This window comes from Leiobunum rupestre, chromosome 3 (assembly GCF_980474605.1).
Source record: "Leiobunum rupestre chromosome 3, qqLeiRupe1.1.hap1, whole genome shotgun sequence".
In the NCBI taxonomy this organism is placed as follows: Eukaryota; Metazoa; Arthropoda; class Arachnida; order Opiliones; family Sclerosomatidae; genus Leiobunum; species Leiobunum rupestre.
The window spans coordinates 65,032,311-65,053,405 of NC_143386.1; the positions used below are offsets into that span (position 1 = coordinate 65,032,311).

The following is a 21,095-nucleotide window of genomic DNA, read 5'->3' on the forward strand; positions in this document are numbered from 1 at the left end:
CCTGAATTAATGGCTTTAAAAGTTGCTTGATGACTTAGGCCCAGGGTGGTGCCTTGGGTATTAGCCTAGCAGCCCTAGCTGATTATTATTATTTTAAGATACCCCCAAATTTACGTTAATTGAGATATTATTTATACTTATTTGCGAATACATTTAGGGTAAATTTTTATAGTCATTAAGAAACTTATATTTGTATAAATGTTTGAAAAAAAATTACTGGCAACGTGTATGGTGTTGCAGTTCGGATAGCATGCCTCGTTCAATTTCGAAAAATAAAATAATAATTGACGCCGCGCCTCTGGCTATACCCCTATATTAAAAGGTGGGAACCCACCCTGTAAAATTTTAATTTATATGAAAATGAATTTCCTGTCTTGCGTAGTTTCGTGTTTTCGGTTTAGAAACGTCTGCGACGACTTTTAACAAACTAGCAGTTTCTATTTGGTCTTTCGTATTATTTAAATTTTGTTGGGTGGGTCGCCATTTTTACCCACCTTTTAATATAAAGTGTACGGCCGCCATGCTGGTAATCTTTTTTTCCGATTGGAAAAAGCATGGGTGAAGTCCCTATTACGTTTGGGTAATTATTTGATTATATTATTTGATTCTAAGGCTGTAACCGTTTAGAATATTTTTATTTGGATATTTACTTTACTTTAAGGGGATATAACCTCATGTATTTGATGTGGAAAACCAACGTTTGCAGGTCTGGCCGCTCTTGCCTTTGCCTTTAGAAATGTTTGGCGCCACTGTACAGGCAAATTTGAAAAATTGAAGGGGTCTTCCACAAAGATTTCTTTGCGGGTTATATTCCCTTTAACTATAATCTATAAAATACCATAAATAACTTAATAAGAGTAAGTATGACACTTACTATGGTTTCAATGCTAATTTTCGGACTCTTGTCGAACTTTGACTTGCAATCGAATTGAGTACTAGGATATCGTCTTTGGTAGTTGTTTATTTAGTTTCAGGCATAATTTAGACACTAGGGGGCTTAAGAGCTCGATGTTTGATTAAGAAATATCCGTTTTATTTGTTTTTATCCATAACCGAAAATTATCCGAATAAAATTATTTTTTCATATTAAATCGTTTTATAACCCCGAATAATATCCATAAATAAACAGTTAACCGAAACTTTTATGGATAATTGAAACTTTTGCTGTTAATTTATCTGTTCCGCTGAGCTCTAAGGGGCTTTGTGTTGAATTCAGTAGCGTAGCTGAGAACACAAAGGCCTCCCCGCCAAAATCTCTATGGGGCCCCCCCTTTTCAATTTTTTTATGGTGAGCGGGGCCCTTGACGCTCGGGGCCCCTCCACGCCGCGGGCCCCGCTGACCATCAGCTACCCTACTGGTTTAATTAAACTTTAATTGCGCAATATCTCTGAAAAAACCATTCAGTGATAATTTTTAACTACTTGTCGGCCTTAATGTTAATAGGTTGCTTATGGAATACGTAACCAAAATTAAACTATGTAATAAATTGTAATAAAAAATCTTCAGGAACTTGACTAAATTCTACCATAGATAAATTTATCTATGATGCCACGAATAGCAGTGAAGGCGGAAGTACAAATAAGTAGATTGTACCCCCACCCCCGGAAATCTAGAAAGGTACAATGTATCCTGTACCCCCTATTCCGCCGGCACTGACGAATATGATAATACAATTTACGCCTTTTAAAACCAAAATCCATTTTTTTTAATTTTTTTTAAAGTGAAATTTTACAGTAAAACACGCGAAATACGTTGACGTCAATACCGGGTTTAACCACCAGGTGGCGTTTCTGGCGAAATTAAGTCACGACGTTTTATTAATTTTCAAATAAAAATGTATCATACCCGCGTTAAAGACATTTTTTTTTTGGAAAAATGGGCTTATCATTTTCCGAGAATGGCACCGAGAATCAACATTTCACAATGGTTCTTTCTTTTCACAGTCACCGGAATCAAAGGACTTCAATTCAAATATAGAGAATTTATCTCAAGGGCCGTCAAAATCCAGCCAAACCTCAATACGAATTGAAATAATTCGTTCCCCGCGTGTCGAAGGGAAAGTGTTAGATAGGGGGGTTGATATTATCACGAATCCTTTTCGCAAATATCGCAGCGTAGAGTGGCTAAATTCTTCTCTTGCCCCGGGTTTTTACGTCGTTGTGTACCCGTAGAGCAATACCCCCTCCTTTCGTCGCGTAATTACCCTCAAAACCTCGCCTCGCGGCTACACCCGCTTATACAATATTCATTTGGGGACGTCCCAGCCCTTCATTGCCTGCTTATAATCACAAGACGACGCGAATTAATTGTCTATTCAGAAGTGTATAAATTTACCTCGTCAAGATAAGTGTCCCATCTTCCTATTCGTAGCTTGCTCGTGGGTGAGGTCTGTTTTCGTTGCCATGGTATTATTTTTAGGTGGGCCATGATATTAAAATGTCCATTGTGGTCTCCAGGAATCTATACCTCTACTTGGAATGCTTATCCTGGCGTATCGCGTATGGTAAGATCACTCTGACGGCTTTGGCCCCGCCTACGAGATAAAAAATCCCTACTGCGCGCGCTCCCCTCTCACTTTGTTGTTTGTTAAAGGGAATGTAACCTCAGGTATTTGGTGTGGAACACCAACGCTTGCAGCTCTGGCCGCTCTTGCCTTTGGCTTTAAAAATGTTTGGCGCCACTGTACAGGGACATTTGAAAAATTGAAGGGGTCTTCCGTAAAGATTGCTTTGCAGGTTATATTCCCTTTAAGTTAACTTAGTGACGTCATAAAAACCGTCAGCCACATCGAGACGAAAATCTGCCGCGATAAGCGTTGCAAGTAGAGGTATGGATACCTGTGGTCTCGTATTATACATCTGGTCAGAAGTGCATAAATATTACTCTCGCTCGTGGGTTTTCCATGGTAATGAGTTTAGATCGACTATGAAATTAGGACACCTACATGTCCTGTTATACATCTGGTCAGAAGTGCATAAATACGTCTCGTACAAAGAAACCTCCATCTACATACTCGTAACTCGCTCGTGAGTGTGGCCCGTTTTCGTTGCCATGGTAATGAGTTTAGTTCGACCCTGAAAGTTTGATGCCTATTTTTGGTCTAGTGATTATTTGCATCACGGGAGTGTGCGGGGTTTTGCTACGTGATCTGATGAAACAGGTTTCATCGCAGGCACCAGCAGATTTTCAAAATACGTGATAAATTGTAAGGATAACTACGTAATATCAAAAGTGACATAATTCCCAAAAGTGTGACAATCCCTGTAGTTTCGTATGCTAAAGGTTTAATGAATGCTCGATTCGAGATCGACCACATAAAAGACTATTTATTGTCGCCTTTCTGGATCTTTTTTTAGTCTATGGTGTTATATCGTAGGTAGATGGCGATAGCATCTCCGCTGAACGACGAAAAATCCAAAAATACACTAACTTTGACCAGTGCTACTTAGTTCCTCCGTTCCTCACTACGAGGCGTTATTTGTTGTTTTTAACTTCCTTCCCTCCCCAAGGTATACTTTCCCTTCTCCCCTCCCAACTTGTATTTCGCTCGTAACATTCATTAAGAAATAGGTCCGATTGACACACTTTTGGTAATTATGTCACTTTTGGTAATATTGAGATTCACTAAAACATCAGTATATCCCTACGCAGTGTATTTTTCTGGCATTTGACATAGTTCGTTGAAGTCACATTGCAATTAATCTATTAAAAAGTGCATCGAGTCTGTATCATTTCCTAACCTAGGAGGATACTACTCTCATATAAGAGATGTGTTATGAACTTCTGGGGTACGTCTTGCAATCTTGCTAACTTGACTATTTTCAAAACCGGAAACAAGAACTTTTGATCTCACAAATCTTGCGTCTTTCCCAAGATTGCTTTCGAGGTAGTTTTTAACAAGATTCAAGATGGCGTCGAATGCCAATGAATTATTTGGCGTAGCTCTAAAAGATGATATGACGGGAATAAATTATAATTTTGAGGTTTCCGCCGAAGAATTCCAACGACTTGTAAATGGTAAATATATTGCTAATTGTATTTGTCGTTTTTTTTTAAATTAAAGCAACGTTTCGAACTATTATTTCCAAAAAGGCTTAAAGTTGTATTACTTATTTTACAAATTCAGCTTATCGAAGGAAATTGATAGACAACTTGACACTTTTTTTTAAATTCTTTTAACTAAGAAATTGTCTTGCAAGAACAAAATCTTACGGTAAGATTTAGATCTCGATAACTTGACGCGCCCCAGGTCTTGCTCAAAATCGTTCATTTTTCTCACGCTACCCTTGCGCCATCTTTAAATAAATATAACCAGAAGTATATAACATACATCCTACGAGAGAAGTACGTATCTTAATATCCTGAAAATGAAAAATGTACCTACTTTGGCTACCGCTGATTTTTCAAAAAAAAAACATTAGTAAGTAACCCTACGCAGTGTTATTTTAACATTTTACAACCTTAAGCGAGGTAATAAACTCGGCGAATTTGTGATGCGGTGTATACACACACTCAAAACTTACTGTTGAAAAAACAGCAAATACGGTTTATAATTTACAGCAAGGTGCAGTTGAAGTGGGGTAACAGCAGTTTGTCGTAAATTTTACAGTTTTCTGCTGTATTTTGAAGAAAACAGTAGCGACTGTAAAAATTCATATTCGTACTGTTTCTAAAATGACAGTTATATTAAAATTAACAATATGAAACCGTGGTTGACGTTTTACTTCAAAAATGCATAAAATTTACCACACGTTGCTGTTTTTTCTGCTAGTATATAAAACAACTAATTATTATTTAGTTGTCAAAACATTTTTAAAAATCGCACAAGTTTCATTTTAGTTTTAAATATAATAATATCCGATAAAAACATTTTTATTTACTCTTTTGTATAAGTAGCATCCCACGCAAAATGCTATATTAATTACAACCCTTGTTCATGGTGTGCTTAATAATTTGAAACCAAGTTAATAGTTTACTTTCCTTTGGTTTTCCTTATAATTCTAAAGTACAAAGGCTCGAGCTAAACATTATCAACTAGAATTGTAGTCATTTTAAATTATTTTTTAATGTTATGTTAATGTTATAACAATTTTAATAATTTTTAAATATTTTAGATATTTCTATCCTGAATTGATTAATAAAATATTTGCAAATTTTTAATTAAACCAATATCATAATGGTTTGATCCCTAAAATTTTGATGAAATTTTAAGGTTGTGAATAGGTTCTGTACTAAATACGTTTGATAACTAAAACTACGGCAAACACTGGAATTTTACAAACATTGGATTTTACTGTAAAAACTGCATGCATTTACCCTATTAAATACGTCTGCTATGAAGATTAAATAAACAGCAATACTCTGCAAATATAACTTTATCTTGCTGTATTTTTAAACAGCAGAGTGTCCAGTAAATTTAACAGGAAGCATGACATTAAAAAAACAGTCATAGTTGGTTTTGAAATTAACAGCATTCTGCTGGCATCTATGCTGACCGCAGATTACTGTAAAACCTACAATAATATTTTTCTGTGTGCATCCGCGATTCGGCAGGAAAAAGTGCCCTACAGATTCTGTGTCAGTGTGGTTGCTAGGATTTTGTTTGGGGGGGGGGGGCATTCACCATGGTCCCTGTGCCTCCCTGGCTACGCCTCTGTTCTGTCGAGCCTGTGAAGTTACATGTCTCATTTAAATGGCCTAGATCGATAGTTAAAATGTTGACCTTTTCTGGGAGAGCTAACTAATTACTTGGATTGAAAATTTAATTTTCAACCCGAAGAGTTACACGGACTGAAACATATAGACTCTTCGCACGCACACGCTTATACTACTAAAAATAACTTGACCAATTTTAACTAAACAAAAAAACTTTATTTCTTATTCTCCCTCCGCCAGGGAGTCCTTCTCGCACGAAGGAGCTCTTCTCGCTTTCTATTTTAGACTACTCTTCAAAAATAAAATCACCCCCCTTTATACCCCGAAACATTTCCCAACTTGGGCTTGGACAGTGACGACAAGGGATAAACCCCAGAGCAATGGAAAAGTTTTCAGCCGCCTGACCAAGCCCCGCGCGACATGACGACGCTACAAGATAAAAGATACAATATACATGATACATACTATACAAAAGAGAGATAAAAGATGGACGGGAACAAAATAACCCAATCCTTAACAATTCCAAAAGTCGTATTTACAATAAAAACATGAGAAAAAAATCCCTAACCCGAATCCGACAATTTTTAAACACTTATTAGAATTAAAAACTAACATACAATCAAATTTATACAAAATTTAAGCAAATATTTGACACTCCCGCCAACATTAAAATTCCAGATTACATAATTTTTGAACTGGGCGCCTTATACGGCTGCGATTAGGTAATCTAACCAAACCTGAACGAACAACATTGTCTCTACCCTTCTTTAGAGATTCTACAACTGCAAGTTTCCACATAAGTCGAGGCATTTTTGCCTCCTCAATTAACACAACGTCGTTAATGGCCAACTCTTTCGTTTTGCCATGTACTGGGCGGTGATGGGCTGATCTCAGCTCTAAAAGGTAATTTTTCTGCCATCGCACCCAAAATCGATCTACTAAGGTTTGCCAATATCTTTCTCGTCGCTTTAAATCTTGCCTATGAACGGGCACTAGTTCATCGTCTTTAAAAACTTGCGAAGGAAGGGCGGTTAACCTTTTACCGACCAAAAAGTGTGAAGGAGTCAAAGGAGTCGGTTCCCCCGTATCGGGATAAATGAAACTAATGGGTCGAGAATTGACCATAGCCTCGATTTCTAGAAGTATCGTTTCCAATTCTTCGTACTCTAGACTGGCGTTACCTAACGACCTCCTCAGAGCATCCTTAACACTTTTTATCATTCGTTCCCAGAATCCGCCATGCCAACTGGCACGGTCGGTGATATATCTCCACGAAATTCTAAGTTTACCGAAATAATCTAATATTTCCGGACTACTCGTGTTCTTTAACAGTAAATTTAACTCGTGTTCTGCTAATTTAAAAGTTTTCGCGTTATCGCTGTATATCACTCTCACAACTCCTCGGCGCGCGATAAATCGGCGAAAGCTTAATAAAAAATGTTTTGTGGACAAACTTGAGACTAGCTCGAGATGCACCGCGCGCGTTACGGCGCAGGTGAACAGCGCGACGTAACACTTGCTCCCTTTTCTCGTATACAAGGGGCCTCCGAAGTCTACCCCGCAAATTTCGAACGGCGGCGCTGGATTGATTCTGGAAGCCGGAAGCGGCGCCATTATTGGCGTCGAACCTTTAGCGCGAAATCTTTTGCATCTGGGGCACCCGTGAACTTCTCGTTTAACTAAAGGGCGGATTTTCGGAATCCAGAATTGTTCTCGAATTTCTACGAGAGTTTGATCTACTCCCGCGTGCTTTAAACGAATGTGAATGTCATCAATTATTAACTCGGTTAGTCTATGTTTAGCCGACAAGATCCATGGGTGCTTTTGGTTATAACTAATGTCTGCTTCGCCAATTCTTCCACCTACGCGCATAAGTCCTTCCTCATCGAGGAATGGCGTCAACGTAAACAAACTCGATTGCTTGGGTAGAGCGGTGTTCGTATTTAAACATTTTACTTCCTGCGGAAAACATTCTAATTGCACAATTTTAACCCAATACTTTTCGGCATCTGCTAGTTCTTCCGCGGTTAGGGGGTCGTTTTTTTTACATTTTAATCTAACATTGGTAAAAATTCTTTTAATTCTGGCGGTCATTCGATAAACAAAGTTGGCTGAGCTATATTTTGCTAAATCTAGCACTGGCGTCTTATGCTCTTCCGCTTCGGCTGTCTGTCTTTTAGTTTCAAAGGCCCCCACAATCAAACTAGCTTTGTCTTTTACCGCGCGTAATTCCTCCGCGTATTCAGACTCGTCTACCCCACGTAAATAAGCGTTTGATTCTGAATTTTTACCTTCTATAAACCACTGCGGCCCTTTAAACCATAACGAACTATTTTTTAATTCTTTCAATATTTTTCCCGTAGAAGGCAAATCAGCGGGATTTTCAATTCCTACACAATGACCCCAGCAGGCGGCATCCGTGAGTTTCAATATCTCTAGAACTCTATTTGCTACAAATGGCTTGAATCTTTCGGGCGATTTATCTCCCTTTACCCAATCTAATACTATTGTGGAGTCCGTCCACATTTTGACAGTAGGCGCGGGAACTGGAAAAAGGTCTAGGATACAGGTCATAAGCCTAGCACCCAATAAGGCTCCCATTAACTCTAATCTCGGTAGGGTAAGCGATTGTGTTAATTTGGTTTTAGGTTTTTTCGTTGTTTGTTTATCCAGAGGAGCTACGCGCGTTTTTGACGCCACTAACGCGGTTCTAACCTGTCCATTTGCGTATTTTCTACGTACATAAATTACAGCCGCGTATGCCTTGATTGAGGCATCAACGAAGCCATGTAGATCTAAACTAGACTCTTCTCCCTCTGGCGCATTTTCAAAATAAAATCTGGGAATCTCGAAGTTTTCTAATTCTACAAGCTCAGAGCTCCATCTATCGAATTTTATGGCTAATTCGGTTGGCAATTTCGTATCCCAATCTAATTTCTTCGCTTTATCATCCTCTCCCCATGCCCACATTTCCTGAAATAATATTTTTGCTCTAATTAAAAATGGAGATATTAATCCTAGAGGGTCATATAACCTAGCCACTGCCTGTAAGACCCAACGCTTTGTGTCTTTTTTGGTAATTCAAAATCTCAGAAGTTCTGATACGTTAAATGTTAGAATATCCTTAATCTCATCCCAAGCCATCCCCAAAACTTTCAGTGGAGAATGCCCCGGTATAGAATTCTCGCTTAGTCCTGTTGTTTGGTCTCCCCATTCTTTTCTAATTGTGTCGGAATTACTTCGCCATTTACGCAAGTTCATTCCTCCCCTGGCCATTATGACGGTCGAATCTCTGATTAAGTCGCTCGCTTTCTTAACCTCACTAGCACCTGAAATGTTATCGTCGACGTAAAGATTTTGCAGCAATGATTGACAGGCATCAGGGAATTCCCCTTCAAATTTACGGACATGGTGTTTAACTGTCGCGGACAATAAAAATGGGCTAGATGTTACTCCAAAAACCGCACGTGTGAATCTGAAGACCTTGAAATTTCCTCCTCCCGAATTTTCCACCCACAGAAATCGCAGCGCGTCTCTATCTTCGGGCCTAATCCCTATTTGATGAAATGCTTTTTCCACATCTCCGGCTATTGCAACTTCATACCCTCTAAAACGTACTAAAATTCCAAAAAGCTCGGGGGTCAAGTTTGGCCCCACCTCTAAACAGTCATTCAAAGAAGGACGGTTCGCTGAATGCGAGGACGCGTCATAAACAATTCTTAACTTGGTAGTTAAACTGTCTTCCCTTATTACCGCGCGATGAGGAATATAATAACATGGCCCTTCTATTTCCTCACTCAAATCAACCTCCTCAACAATCCCATTTCTCAATTGCTCCTGAATGACCTCGTTATAACTCTCAAATTTAGTCTGATCCGCTCGTAATTTCCCGATAAGATTTTGAGTGCGTATTTTAGCAACCTCAAAATTATCGCCTAATTTGTCTTTGTTTGTCTTCCACGGGAGGGCTACCTCATAACGTCCCTCTTTAAACTTAATATTGTTCTCAAAATATTCTATTACGCTATCTTGCCCCGGGCCATCTTCCTTGGGGTTATCAGTTACTCCAATGGCCTCGAGATTCCAAAAATATTCTAATTTTTCTGATACTAATTCTTCTTCGGTCCTAACGGCTACGTGCGTCACGGCTATCGAGTTAACCCCGACTGACGAAGAAGCAACTGAAACCGTGCATTGAACGGTCCAACCAAGCATCGTTTCTATAGCTACTAGGGCCCCTTCCAAGCGTTCAATATGGCATTTAACTATTCTCCAAAAATAATCCGCGCCGATTAAAACATCTATCGGGGCGCTCTGGTTTCCGCTATTTGGAACTTCTACTTCCGCTAGCTGGAGATTTCTGAGTCGCATCTCGTTTCTAATGTTTTCTCCTGGCACCGAGAAAACAGCTCCGCAAATCTCTGGAATTTCTAGGGCTATTATTTCTATTTTTTCCCCATTACGCACGTTACTCAAAACTACCCTCACCTTTTTCCTCTGAGATACAATAGGAATGCTACCAAAAGGGTGAATGCTCAAAGACTCTACGCCCACAACCTCCAATCCAAGCTCCCGCGATACCTTTTCCCTGATAAAGCATCTATGGCTTCCGCCATCTAACAAAACTCGCACTCTAAATTTCGACCCTTTTGAATCTTCTACGTTTGCCGCCGCTGTTTGCAATAAAACCACTTCCGAACCGGAATTGTGCGCCATTGTATTTACCGCAACCACACTTTGATTTGACCTTTCACCGCTAATATCTTTTTCCTTCTCTAGCTCTTTGGGGACTAAGTTATCACTAGCATTATTTCTTCTAGCATCTGCCGATTCGCAGCATAATATTTGATGATGTTTACGTTTACAATTTCTACACTGCTGAATTTTACCCTGACATCTATCCGATTTATGATTATTTCTTAAACATAGGAAGCATAATTGCTTTTGCAACGCGATACCTCTCTTTTCATTGACAGTTTTTACGTCGCAATGATAAAATGGATGTTCTAAACTGTTACAAAATATACACGGATAAGTATTACTTCTAGGAACTATCCCCGTATTCAGAGCTGCAGCCGAAGATAAACTTGGTGGTTTCGGAGAGAAATTATTACGATTATTAAATCGATATCTATTTTGAATCTGATTATTACCACTTGCGCTACCAATATTGGATTTTTGCCTTTGCTGCGGCGCACCTCTGTGTACGGCGATGGCCCTCTCGCGACACTGTACTTCCATATTTAAAAATGACAACATTTCGTTAATATCCCATAATTCGCTTTCCTTTTTACCCCTATTAAAGGTTTGCAATAAATCCATGGGGAGAAGCCCGCCGATAATATGGGCTAAAAATTCACCGTAATTTGCCTTTAAACAGGTGTCGTGTAAATTTCTAGGGGCGTCTACCTCATCGGAACTTTTTGTCGCTTGCATTGCCAAAAACTTGTTTAATCTATTACTAATTTGGGTTTCATTGTTACCAAATCGTTTACGTAATATATCAATAGCTACCTCGTAGTTAGATTCCGTTAATGATAAGCCTTCTATGGCCCTTTCGGCCTTCCCTCTTAACAAAGTTTTTAAATACTGGAATTTCTCCTTTTTACTTGAGAACGCTTCGTTGTTGTGAATGGCACTCTCATATTGTCCCCAAAACTCCAGCCACTGATCTTCGTTGCCGTCGTATTTTTTCAGCTCCAGCTTCGGAAGGCGAATCGAAGGCCCGGCGGCCTGATGCTGGACGAATGGTACTCCTGCCTGCGGCGCTGAAAAGTAGGGCTGCTGCGGCGACTGAGCTCTTGGTGTTTTAGCGTCATCCAAATACCGCTGCGCTCGATCTTTCCACTGGACTAATTTTTCGCTCCAGATTTCGATATCTTCCAGTTCTTGGTCGTAGTCGTCATCCGCGATGGTTAAGTTGAGGATTTTCTCGTTGAGGTCCTCCCTTTTCTTCTCTTTTGAGTTCAGTTGAGCTATGCTGTCTAAGAGCTTTAGACTGCTTATCGGTGAATTGCCCAATTCTTCTTCTATCTTTTTGCATTGTGTCGTAACTACTCCACGCTGTGTCCCTCTCTGCTTCACTAGCCTCGCTAAATCTGTCATGATGCTCCGCTACGCGACTGATACGCGTTTTCTTTTACTAAAAATTTCTCTAGGTTTCTTCCCGGGTTTCGGCACCAAAAAATGTTGACCTTTTCTGGGAGAGCTAACTAATTACTTGGATTGAAAATTTAATTTTCAACCCGAAGAGTTACACGGACTGAAACATATAGACTCTTCGCACGCACACGCTTATACTACTAAAAATAACTTGACCAATTTTAACTAAACAAAAAAACTTTATTTCTTATTCTCCCTCCGCCAGGGAGTCCTTCTCGCACGAAGGAGCTCTTCTCGCTTTCTATTTTAGACTACTCTTCAAAAATAAAATCACCCCCCTTTATACCCCGAAACATTTCCCAACTTGGGCTTGGACAGTGACGACAAGGGATAAACCCCAGAGCAATGGAAAAGTTTTCAGCCGCCTGACCAAGCCCCGCGCGACATGACGACGCTACAAGATAAAAGATACAATATACATGATACATACTATACAAAAGAGAGATAAAAGATGGACGGGAACAAAATAACCCAATCCTTAACAATTCCAAAAGTCGTATTTACAATAAAAACTTGAGAAAAAAATCCCTAACCCGAATCCGACAATTTTTAAACACTTATTAGAATTAAAAACTAACATACAATCAAATTTATACAAAATTTAAGCAAATATTTGACACAACTTGACACTTTTTTTTAAATTCTTTTAACTAAGAAATTGTCTTGCAAGAACAAAATCTTACGGTAAGATTTAGATCTCGATAACTTGACGCGCCCCAGGTCTTGCTCAAAATCGTTCATTTTTCTCACGCTACCCTTGCGCCATCTTTAAATAAATATAACCAGAAGTATATAACATACATCCTACGAGAGAAGTACGTATCTTAATATCCTGAAAATGAAAAATGTACCTACTTTGGCTACCGCTGATTTTTCAAAAAAAAAACATTAGTAAGTAACCCTACGCAGTGTTATTTTAACATTTTACAACCTTAAGCGAGGTAATAAACTCGGCGAATTTGTGATGCGGTGTATACACACACTCAAAACTTACTGTTGAAAAAACAGCAAATACGGTTTATAATTTACAGCAAGGTGCAGTTGAAGTGGGGTAACAGCAGTTTGTCGTAAATTTTACAGTTTTCTGCTGTATTTTGAAGAAAACAGTAGCGACTGTAAAAATTCATATTCGTACTGTTTCTAAAATGACAGTTATATTAAAATTAACAATATGAAACCGTGGTTGACGTTTTACTTCAAAAATGCATAAAATGTACCACACGTTGCTGTTTTTTCTGCTAGTATATAAAACAACTAATTATTATTTAGTTGTCAAAACATTTTTAAAAATCGCACAAGTTTCATTTTAGTTTTAAATATAATAATATCCGATAAAAACATTTTTATTTACTCTTTTGTATAAGTAGCATCCCACGCAAAATGCTATATTAATTACAACCCTTGTTCATGGTGTGCTTAATAATTTGAAACCAAGTTAATAGTTTACTTTCCTTTGGTTTTCCTTATAATTCTAAAGTACAAAGGCTCGAGCTAAACATTATCAACTAGAATTGTAGTCATTTTAAATTATTTTTTAATGTTATGTTAATGTTATAACAATTTTAATAATTTTTAAATATTTTAGATATTTCTATCCTGAATTGATTAATAAAATATTTGCAAATTTTTAATTAAACCAATATCATAATGGTTTGATCCCTAAAATTTTGATGAAATTTTAAGGTTGTGAATAGGTTCTGTACTAAATACGTTTGATAACTAAAACTACGGCAAACACTGGAATTTTACAAACATTGGATTTTACTGTAAAAACTGCATGCATTTACCCTATTAAATACGTCTGCTATGAAGATTAAATAAACAGCAATACTCTGCAAATATAACTTTATCTTGCTGTATTTTTAAACAGCAGAGTGTCCAGTAAATTTAACAGGAAGCATGACATTAAAAAAACAGTCATAGTTGGTTTTGAAATTAACAGCATTCTGCTGGCATCTATGCTGACCGCAGATTACTGTAAAACCTACAATAATATTTTTCTGTGTGCATCCGCGATTCGGCAGGAAAAAGTGCCCTACAGATTCTGTGTCAGTGTGGTTGCTAGGATTTTGTTTGGGGGGGGGGGGGCATTCACCATGGTCCCTGTGCCTCCCTGGCTACGCCTCTGTTCTGTCGAGCCTGTGAAGTTACATGTCTCATTTAAATGGCCTAGATCGATAGTTAAAATGTTGACCTTTTCTGGGAGAGCTAACTAATTACTTGGATTGAAAATTTAATTTTCAACCCGAAGAGTTACACGGACTGAAACATATAGACTCTTCGCACGCACACGCTTATACTACTAAAAATAACTTGACCAATTTTAACTAAACAAAAAAACTTTATTTCTTATTCTCCCTCCGCCAGGGAGTCCTTCTCGCACGAAGGAGCTCTTCTCGCTTTCTATTTTAGACTACTCTTCAAAAATAAAATCACCCCCCTTTATACCCCGAAACATTTCCCAACTTGGGCTTGGACAGTGACGACAAGGGATAAACCCCAGAGCAATGGAAAAGTTTTCAGCCGCCTGACCAAGCCCCGCGCGACATGACGACGCTACAAGATAAAAGATACAATATACATGATACATACTATACAAAAGAGAGATAAAAGATGGACGGGAACAAAATAACCCAATCCTTAACAATTCCAAAAGTCGTATTTACAATAAAAACATGAGAAAAAAATCCCTAACCCGAATCCGACAATTTTTAAACACTTATTAGAATTAAAAACTAACATACAATCAAATTTATACAAAATTTAAGCAAATATTTGACACTCCCGCCAACATTAAAATTCCAGATTACATAATTTTTGAACTGGGCGCCTTATACGGCTGCGATTAGGTAATCTAACCAAACCTGAACGAACAACATTGTCTCTACCCTTCTTTAGAGATTCTACAACTGCAAGTTTCCACATAAGTCGAGGCATTTTTGCCTCCTTAATTAACACAACGTCGTTAATGGCCAACTCTTTCGTTTTGCCATGTACTGGGCGGTGATGGGCTGATCTCAGCTCTAAAAGGTAATTTTTCTGCCATCGCACCCAAAATCGATCTACTAAGGTTTGCCAATATCTTTCTCGTCGCTTTAAATCTTGCCTATGAACGGGCACTAGTTCATCGTCTTTAAAAACTTGCGAAGGAAGGGCGGTTAACCTTTTACCGACCAAAAAGTGTGAAGGAGTCAAAGGAGTCGGTTCCCCCGTATCGGGATAAATGAAACTAATGGGTCGAGAATTGACCATAGCCTCGATTTCTAGAAGTATCGTTTCCAATTCTTCGTACTCTAGACTGGCGTTACCTAACGACCTCCTCAGAGCATCCTTAACACTTTTTATCATTCGTTCCCAGAATCCGCCATGCCAACTGGCACGGTCGGTGATATATCTCCACGAAATTCTAAGTTTACCGAAATAATCTAATATTTCCGGACTACTCGTGTTCTTTAACAGTAAATTTAACTCGTGTTCTGCTAATTTAAAAGTTTTCGCGTTATCGCTGTATATCACTCTCACAACTCCTCGGCGCGCGATAAATCGGCGAAAGCTTAATAAAAAATGTTTTGTGGACAAACTTGAGACTAGCTCGAGATGCACCGCGCGCGTTACGGCGCAGGTGAACAGCGCGACGTAACACTTGCTCCCTTTTCTCGTATACAAGGGGCCTCCGAAGTCTACCCCGCAAATTTCGAACGGCGGCGCTGGATTGATTCTGGAAGCCGGAAGCGGCGCCATTATTGGCGTCGAACCTTTAGCGCGAAATCTTTTGCATCTGGGGCACCCGTGAACTTCTCGTTTAACTAAAGGGCGGATTTTCGGAATCCAGAATTGTTCTCGAATTTCTACGAGAGTTTGATCTACTCCCGCGTGCTTTAAACGAATGTGAATGTCATCAATTATTAACTCGGTTAGTCTATGTTTAGCCGACAAGATCCATGGGTGCTTTTGGTTATAACTAATGTCTGCTTCGCCAATTCTTCCACCTACGCGCATAAGTCCTTCCTCATCGAGGAATGGCGTCAACGTAAACAAACTCGATTGCTTGGGTAGAGCGGTGTTCGTATTTAAACATTTTACTTCCTGCGGAAAACATTCTAATTGCACAATTTTAACCCAATACTTTTCGGCATCTGCTAGTTCTTCCGCGGTTAGGGGGTCGTTTTTTTTACATTTTAATCTAACATTGGTAAAAATTCTTTTAATTCTGGCGGTCATTCGATAAACAAAGTTGGCTGAGCTATATTTTGCTAAATCTAGCACTGGCGTCTTATGCTCTTCCGCTTCGGCTGTCTGTCTTTTAGTTTCAAAGGCCCCCACAATCAAACTAGCTTTGTCTTTTACCGCGCGTAATTCCTCCGCGTATTCAGACTCGTCTACCCCACGTAAATAAGCGTTTGATTCTGAATTTTTACCTTCTATAAACCACTGCGGCCCTTTAAACCATAACGAACTATTTTTTAATTCTTTCAATATTTTTCCCGTAGAAGGCAAATCAGCGGGATTTTCAATTCCTACACAATGACCCCAGCAGGCGGCATCCGTGAGTTTCAATATCTCTAGAACTCTATTTGCTACAAATGGCTTGAATCTTTCGGGCGATTTATCTCCCTTTACCCAATCTAATACTATTGTGGAGTCCGTCCACATTTTGACAGTAGGCGCGGGAACTGGAAAAAGGTCTAGGATACAGGTCATAAGCCTAGCACCCAATAAGGCTCCCATTAACTCTAATCTCGGTAGGGTAAGCGATTGTGTTAATTTGGTTTTAGGTTTTTTCGTTGTTTGTTTATCCAGAGGAGCTACGCGCGTTTTTGACGCCACTAACGCGGTTCTAACCTGTCCATTTGCGTATTTTCTACGTACATAAATTACAGCCGCGTATGCCTTGATTGAGGCATCAACGAAGCCATGTAGATCTAAACTAGACTCTTCTCCCTCTGGCGCATTTTCAAAATAAAATCTGGGAATCTCGAAGTTTTCTAATTCTACAAGCTCAGAGCTCCATCTATCGAATTTTATGGCTAATTCGGTTGGCAATTTCGTATCCCAATCTAATTTCTTCGCTTTATCATCCTCTCCCCATGCCCACATTTCCTGAAATAATATTTTTGCTCTAATTAAAAATGGAGATATTAATCCTAGAGGGTCATATAACCTAGCCACTGCCTGTAAGACCCAACGCTTTGTGTCTTTTTTGGTAATTCAAAATCTCAGAAGTTCTGATACGTTAAATGTTAGAATATCCTTAATCTCATCCCAAGCCATCCCCAAAACTTTCAGTGGAGAATGCCCCGGTATAGAATTCTCGCTTAGTCCTGTTGTTTGGTCTCCCCATTCTTTTCTAATTGTGTCGGAATTACTTCGCCATTTACGCAAGTTCATTCCTCCCCTGGCCATTATGACGGTCGAATCTCTGATTAAGTCGCTCGCTTTCTTAACCTCACTAGCACCTGAAATGTTATCGTCGACGTAAAGATTTTGCAGCAATGATTGACAGGCATCAGGGAATTCCCCTTCAAATTTACGGACATGGTGTTTAACTGTCGCGGACAATAAAAATGGGCTAGATGTTACTCCAAAAACCGCACGTGTGAATCTGAAGACCTTGAAATTTCCTCCTCCCGAATTTTCCACCCACAGAAATCGCAGCGCGTCTCTATCTTCGGGCCTAATCCCTATTTGATGAAATGCTTTTTCCACATCTCCGGCTATTGCAACTTCATACCCTCTAAAACGTACTAAAATTCCAAAAAGCTCGGGGGTCAAGTTTGGCCCCACCTCTAAACAGTCATTCAAAGAAGGACGGTTCGCTGAATGCGAGGACGCGTCATAAACAATTCTTAACTTGGTAGTTAAACTGTCTTCCCTTATTACCGCGCGATGAGGAATATAATAACATGGCCCTTCTATTTCCTCACTCAAATCAACCTCCTCAACAATCCCATTTCTCAATTGCTCCTGAATGACCTCGTTATAACTCTCAAATTTAGTCTGATCCGCTCGTAATTTCCCGATAAGATTTTGAGTGCGTATTTTAGCAACCTCAAAATTATCGCCTAATTTGTCTTTGTTTGTCTTCCACGGGAGGGCTACCTCATAACGTCCCTCTTTAAACTTAATATTGTTCTCAAAATATTCTATTACGCTATCTTGCCCCGGGCCATCTTCCTTGGGGTTATCAGTTACTCCAATGGCCTCGAGATTCCAAAAATATTCTAATTTTTCTGATACTAATTCTTCTTCGGTCCTAACGGCTACGTGCGTCACGGCTATCGAGTTAACCCCGACTGACGAAGAAGCAACTGAAACCGTGCATTGAACGGTCCAACCAAGCATCGTTTCTATAGCTACTAGGGCCCCTTCCAAGCGTTCAATATGGCATTTAACTATTCTCCAAAAATAATCCGCGCCGATTAAAACATCTATCGGGGCGCTCTGGTTTCCGCTATTTGGAACTTCTACTTCCGCTAGCTGGAGATTTCTGAGTCGCATCTCGTTTCTAATGTTTTCTCCTGGCACCGAGAAAACAGCTCCGCAAATCTCTGGAATTTCTAGGGCTATTATTTCTATTTTTTCCCCATTACGCACGTTACTCAAAACTACCCTCACCTTTTTCCTCTGAGATACAATAGGAATGCTACCAAAAGGGTGAATGCTCAAAGACTCTACGCCCACAACCTCCAATCCAAGCTCCCGCGATACCTTTTCCCTGATAAAGCATCTATGGCTTCCGCCATCTAACAAAACTCGCACTCTAAATTTCGACCCTTTTGAATCTTCTACGTTTGCCGCCGCTGTTTGCAATAAAACCACTTCCGAACCGGAATTGTGCGCCATTGTATTTACCGCAACCACACTTTGATTTGACCTTTCACCGCTAATATCTTTTTCCTTCTCTAGCTCTTTGGGGACTAAGTTATCACTAGCATTATTTCTTCTAGCATCTGCCGATTCGCAGCATAATATTTGATGATGTTTACGTTTACAATTTCTACACTGCTGAATTTTACCCTGACATCTATCCGATTTATGATTATTTCTTAAACATAGGAAGCATAATTGCTTTTGCAACGCGATACCTCTCTTTTCATTGACAGTTTTTACGTCGCAATGATAAAATGGATGTTCTAAACTGTTACAAAATATACACGGATAAGTATTACTTCTAGGAACTATCCCCGTATTCAGAGCTGCAGCCGAAGATAAACTTGGTGGTTTCGGAGAGAAATTATTACGATTATTAAATCGATATCTATTTTGAATCTGATTATTACCACTTGCGCTACCAATATTGGATTTTTGCCTTTGCTGCGGCGCACCTCTGTGTACGGCGATGGCCCTCTCGCGACACTGTACTTCCATATTTAAAAATGACAACATTTCGTTAATATCCCATAATTCGCTTTCCTTTTTACCCCTATTAAAGGTTTGCAATAAATCCATGGGGAGAAGCCCGCCGATAATATGGGCTAAAAATTCACCGTAATTTGCCTTTAAACGACCCATGGACTCGAGACTACGCACCTCTATTTGACAGGTGTCGTGTAAATTTCTAGGGGCGTCTACCTCATCGGAACTTTTTATCGCTTGCATTGCCAAAAACTTGTTTAATCTATTACTAATTTGGGTTTCATTGTTACCAAATCGTTTACGTAATATATCAATAGCTACCTCGTAGTTAGATTCCGTTAATGATAAGCCTTCTATGGCCCTTTCGGCCTTCCCTCTTAACAAAGTTTTTAAATACTGGAATTTCTCCTTTTTACTTGAGAACGCTTCGTTGTTGTGAATGGCACTCTCATATTGTCCCCAAAACTCCAGCCACTGATCTTCGTTGCCGTCGTATTTTTTCAGCTCCAGCTTCGGAAGGCGAATCGAAGGCCCGGCGGCCTGATGCTGGACGAATGGTACTCCTGCCTGCGGCGCTGAAAAGTAGGGCTGCTGCGGCGACTGAGCTCTTGGTGTTTTAGCGTCATCCAAATACCGCTGCGCTCGATCTTTCCACTGGACTAATTTTTCGCTCCAGATTTCGATATCTTCCAGTTCTTGGTCGTAGTCGTCATCCGCGATGGTTAAGTTGAGGATTTTCTCGTTGAGGTCCTCCCTTTTCTTCTCTTTTGAGTTCAGTTGAGCTATGCTGTCTAAGAGCTTTAGACTGCTTATCGGTGAATTGCCCAATTCTTCTTCTATCTTTTTGCATTGCGTCGTAACTACTCCACGCTGTGTCCCTCTCTGCTTCACTAGCCTCGCTAAATCTGTCATGATGCTCCGCTACGCGACTGATACGCGTTTTCTTTTACTAAAAATTTCTCTAGGTTTCTTCCCGGGTTTCGGCACCAAAAAATGTTGACCTTTTCTGGGAGAGCTAACTAATTACTTGGATTGAAAATTTAATTTTCAACCCGAAGAGTTACACGGACTGAAACATATAGACTCTTCGCACGCACACGCTTATACTACTAAAAATAACTTGACCAATTTTAACTAAACAAAAAAACTTTATTTCTTATTCTCCCTCCGCCAGGGAGTCCTTCTCGCACGAAGGAGCTCTTCTCGCTTTCTATTTTAGACTACTCTTCAAAAATAAAATCACCCCCCTTTATACCCCGAAACATTTCCCAACTTGGGCTTGGACAGTGACGACAAGGGATAAACCCCAGAGCAATGGAAAAGTTTTCAGCCGCCTGACCAAGCCCCGCGCGACATGACGACGCTACAAGATAAAAGATACAATATACATGATACATACTATACAAAAGAGAGATAAAAGATGGACGGGAACAAAATAACCCAATCCTTAACAATTCCAAAAGTCGTATTTACAATAAAAACTTGAGAAAAAAATCCCTAACCCGAATCCGACAATTTTTAAACACTTATTAGAATTAAAAACTAACATACAATCAAATTTATACAAAATTTAAGCAAATATTTGACACAACTTGACACTTTTTTTTAAATTCTTTTAACTAAGAAATTGTCTTGCAAGAACAAAATCTTACGGTAAGATTTAGATCTCGATAACTTGACGCGCCCCAGGTCTTGCTCAAAATCGTTCATTTTTCTCACGCTACCCTTGCGCCATCTTTAAATAAATATAACCAGAAGTATATAACATACATCCTACGAGAGAAGTACGTATCTTAATATCCTGAAAATGAAAAATGTACCTACTTTGGCTACCGCTGATTTTTCAAAAAAAAAACATTAGTAAGTAACCCTACGCAGTGTTATTTTAACATTTTACAACCTTAAGCGAGGTAATAAACTC

General features: G+C 39.3%; 4 protein-coding genes across 4 annotated transcripts; all 4 read right to left on the reverse strand.

Annotated features, from left to right (window-relative positions):
- Positions 1-6,322: 6,322 nt before the first annotated feature.
- On the reverse strand, positions 6,323-8,626 carry LOC149954286 (uncharacterized). The gene has a single exon (XM_090169871.1). It carries the CDS (start codon positions 8,624-8,626, stop codon positions 6,323-6,325), a length of 2,304 nt encoding a protein of 767 aa, XP_090025997.1.
- Positions 8,627-8,737: 111 nt separating this feature from the next.
- Positions 8,738-11,761, reverse strand: LOC149954287 (uncharacterized). The gene has a single exon (XM_090169872.1). It carries the CDS (start codon positions 11,759-11,761, stop codon positions 8,738-8,740), a length of 3,024 nt encoding a protein of 1,007 aa, XP_090025998.1.
- A 2,850-nt stretch (positions 11,762-14,611) lies between these two features.
- On the reverse strand, positions 14,612-16,915 carry LOC149954288 (uncharacterized). The gene has a single exon (XM_090169873.1). It carries the CDS (start codon positions 16,913-16,915, stop codon positions 14,612-14,614), a length of 2,304 nt encoding a protein of 767 aa, XP_090025999.1.
- A 111-nt stretch (positions 16,916-17,026) lies between these two features.
- LOC149954289 (uncharacterized) lies at positions 17,027-20,086 on the reverse strand. Its single transcript, XM_090169874.1, has one exon. The coding sequence runs from the start codon at positions 20,084-20,086 to the stop codon at positions 17,027-17,029; it is 3,060 nt and encodes a 1,019-aa protein (XP_090026000.1).
- Positions 20,087-21,095: the final 1,009 nt, after the last annotated feature.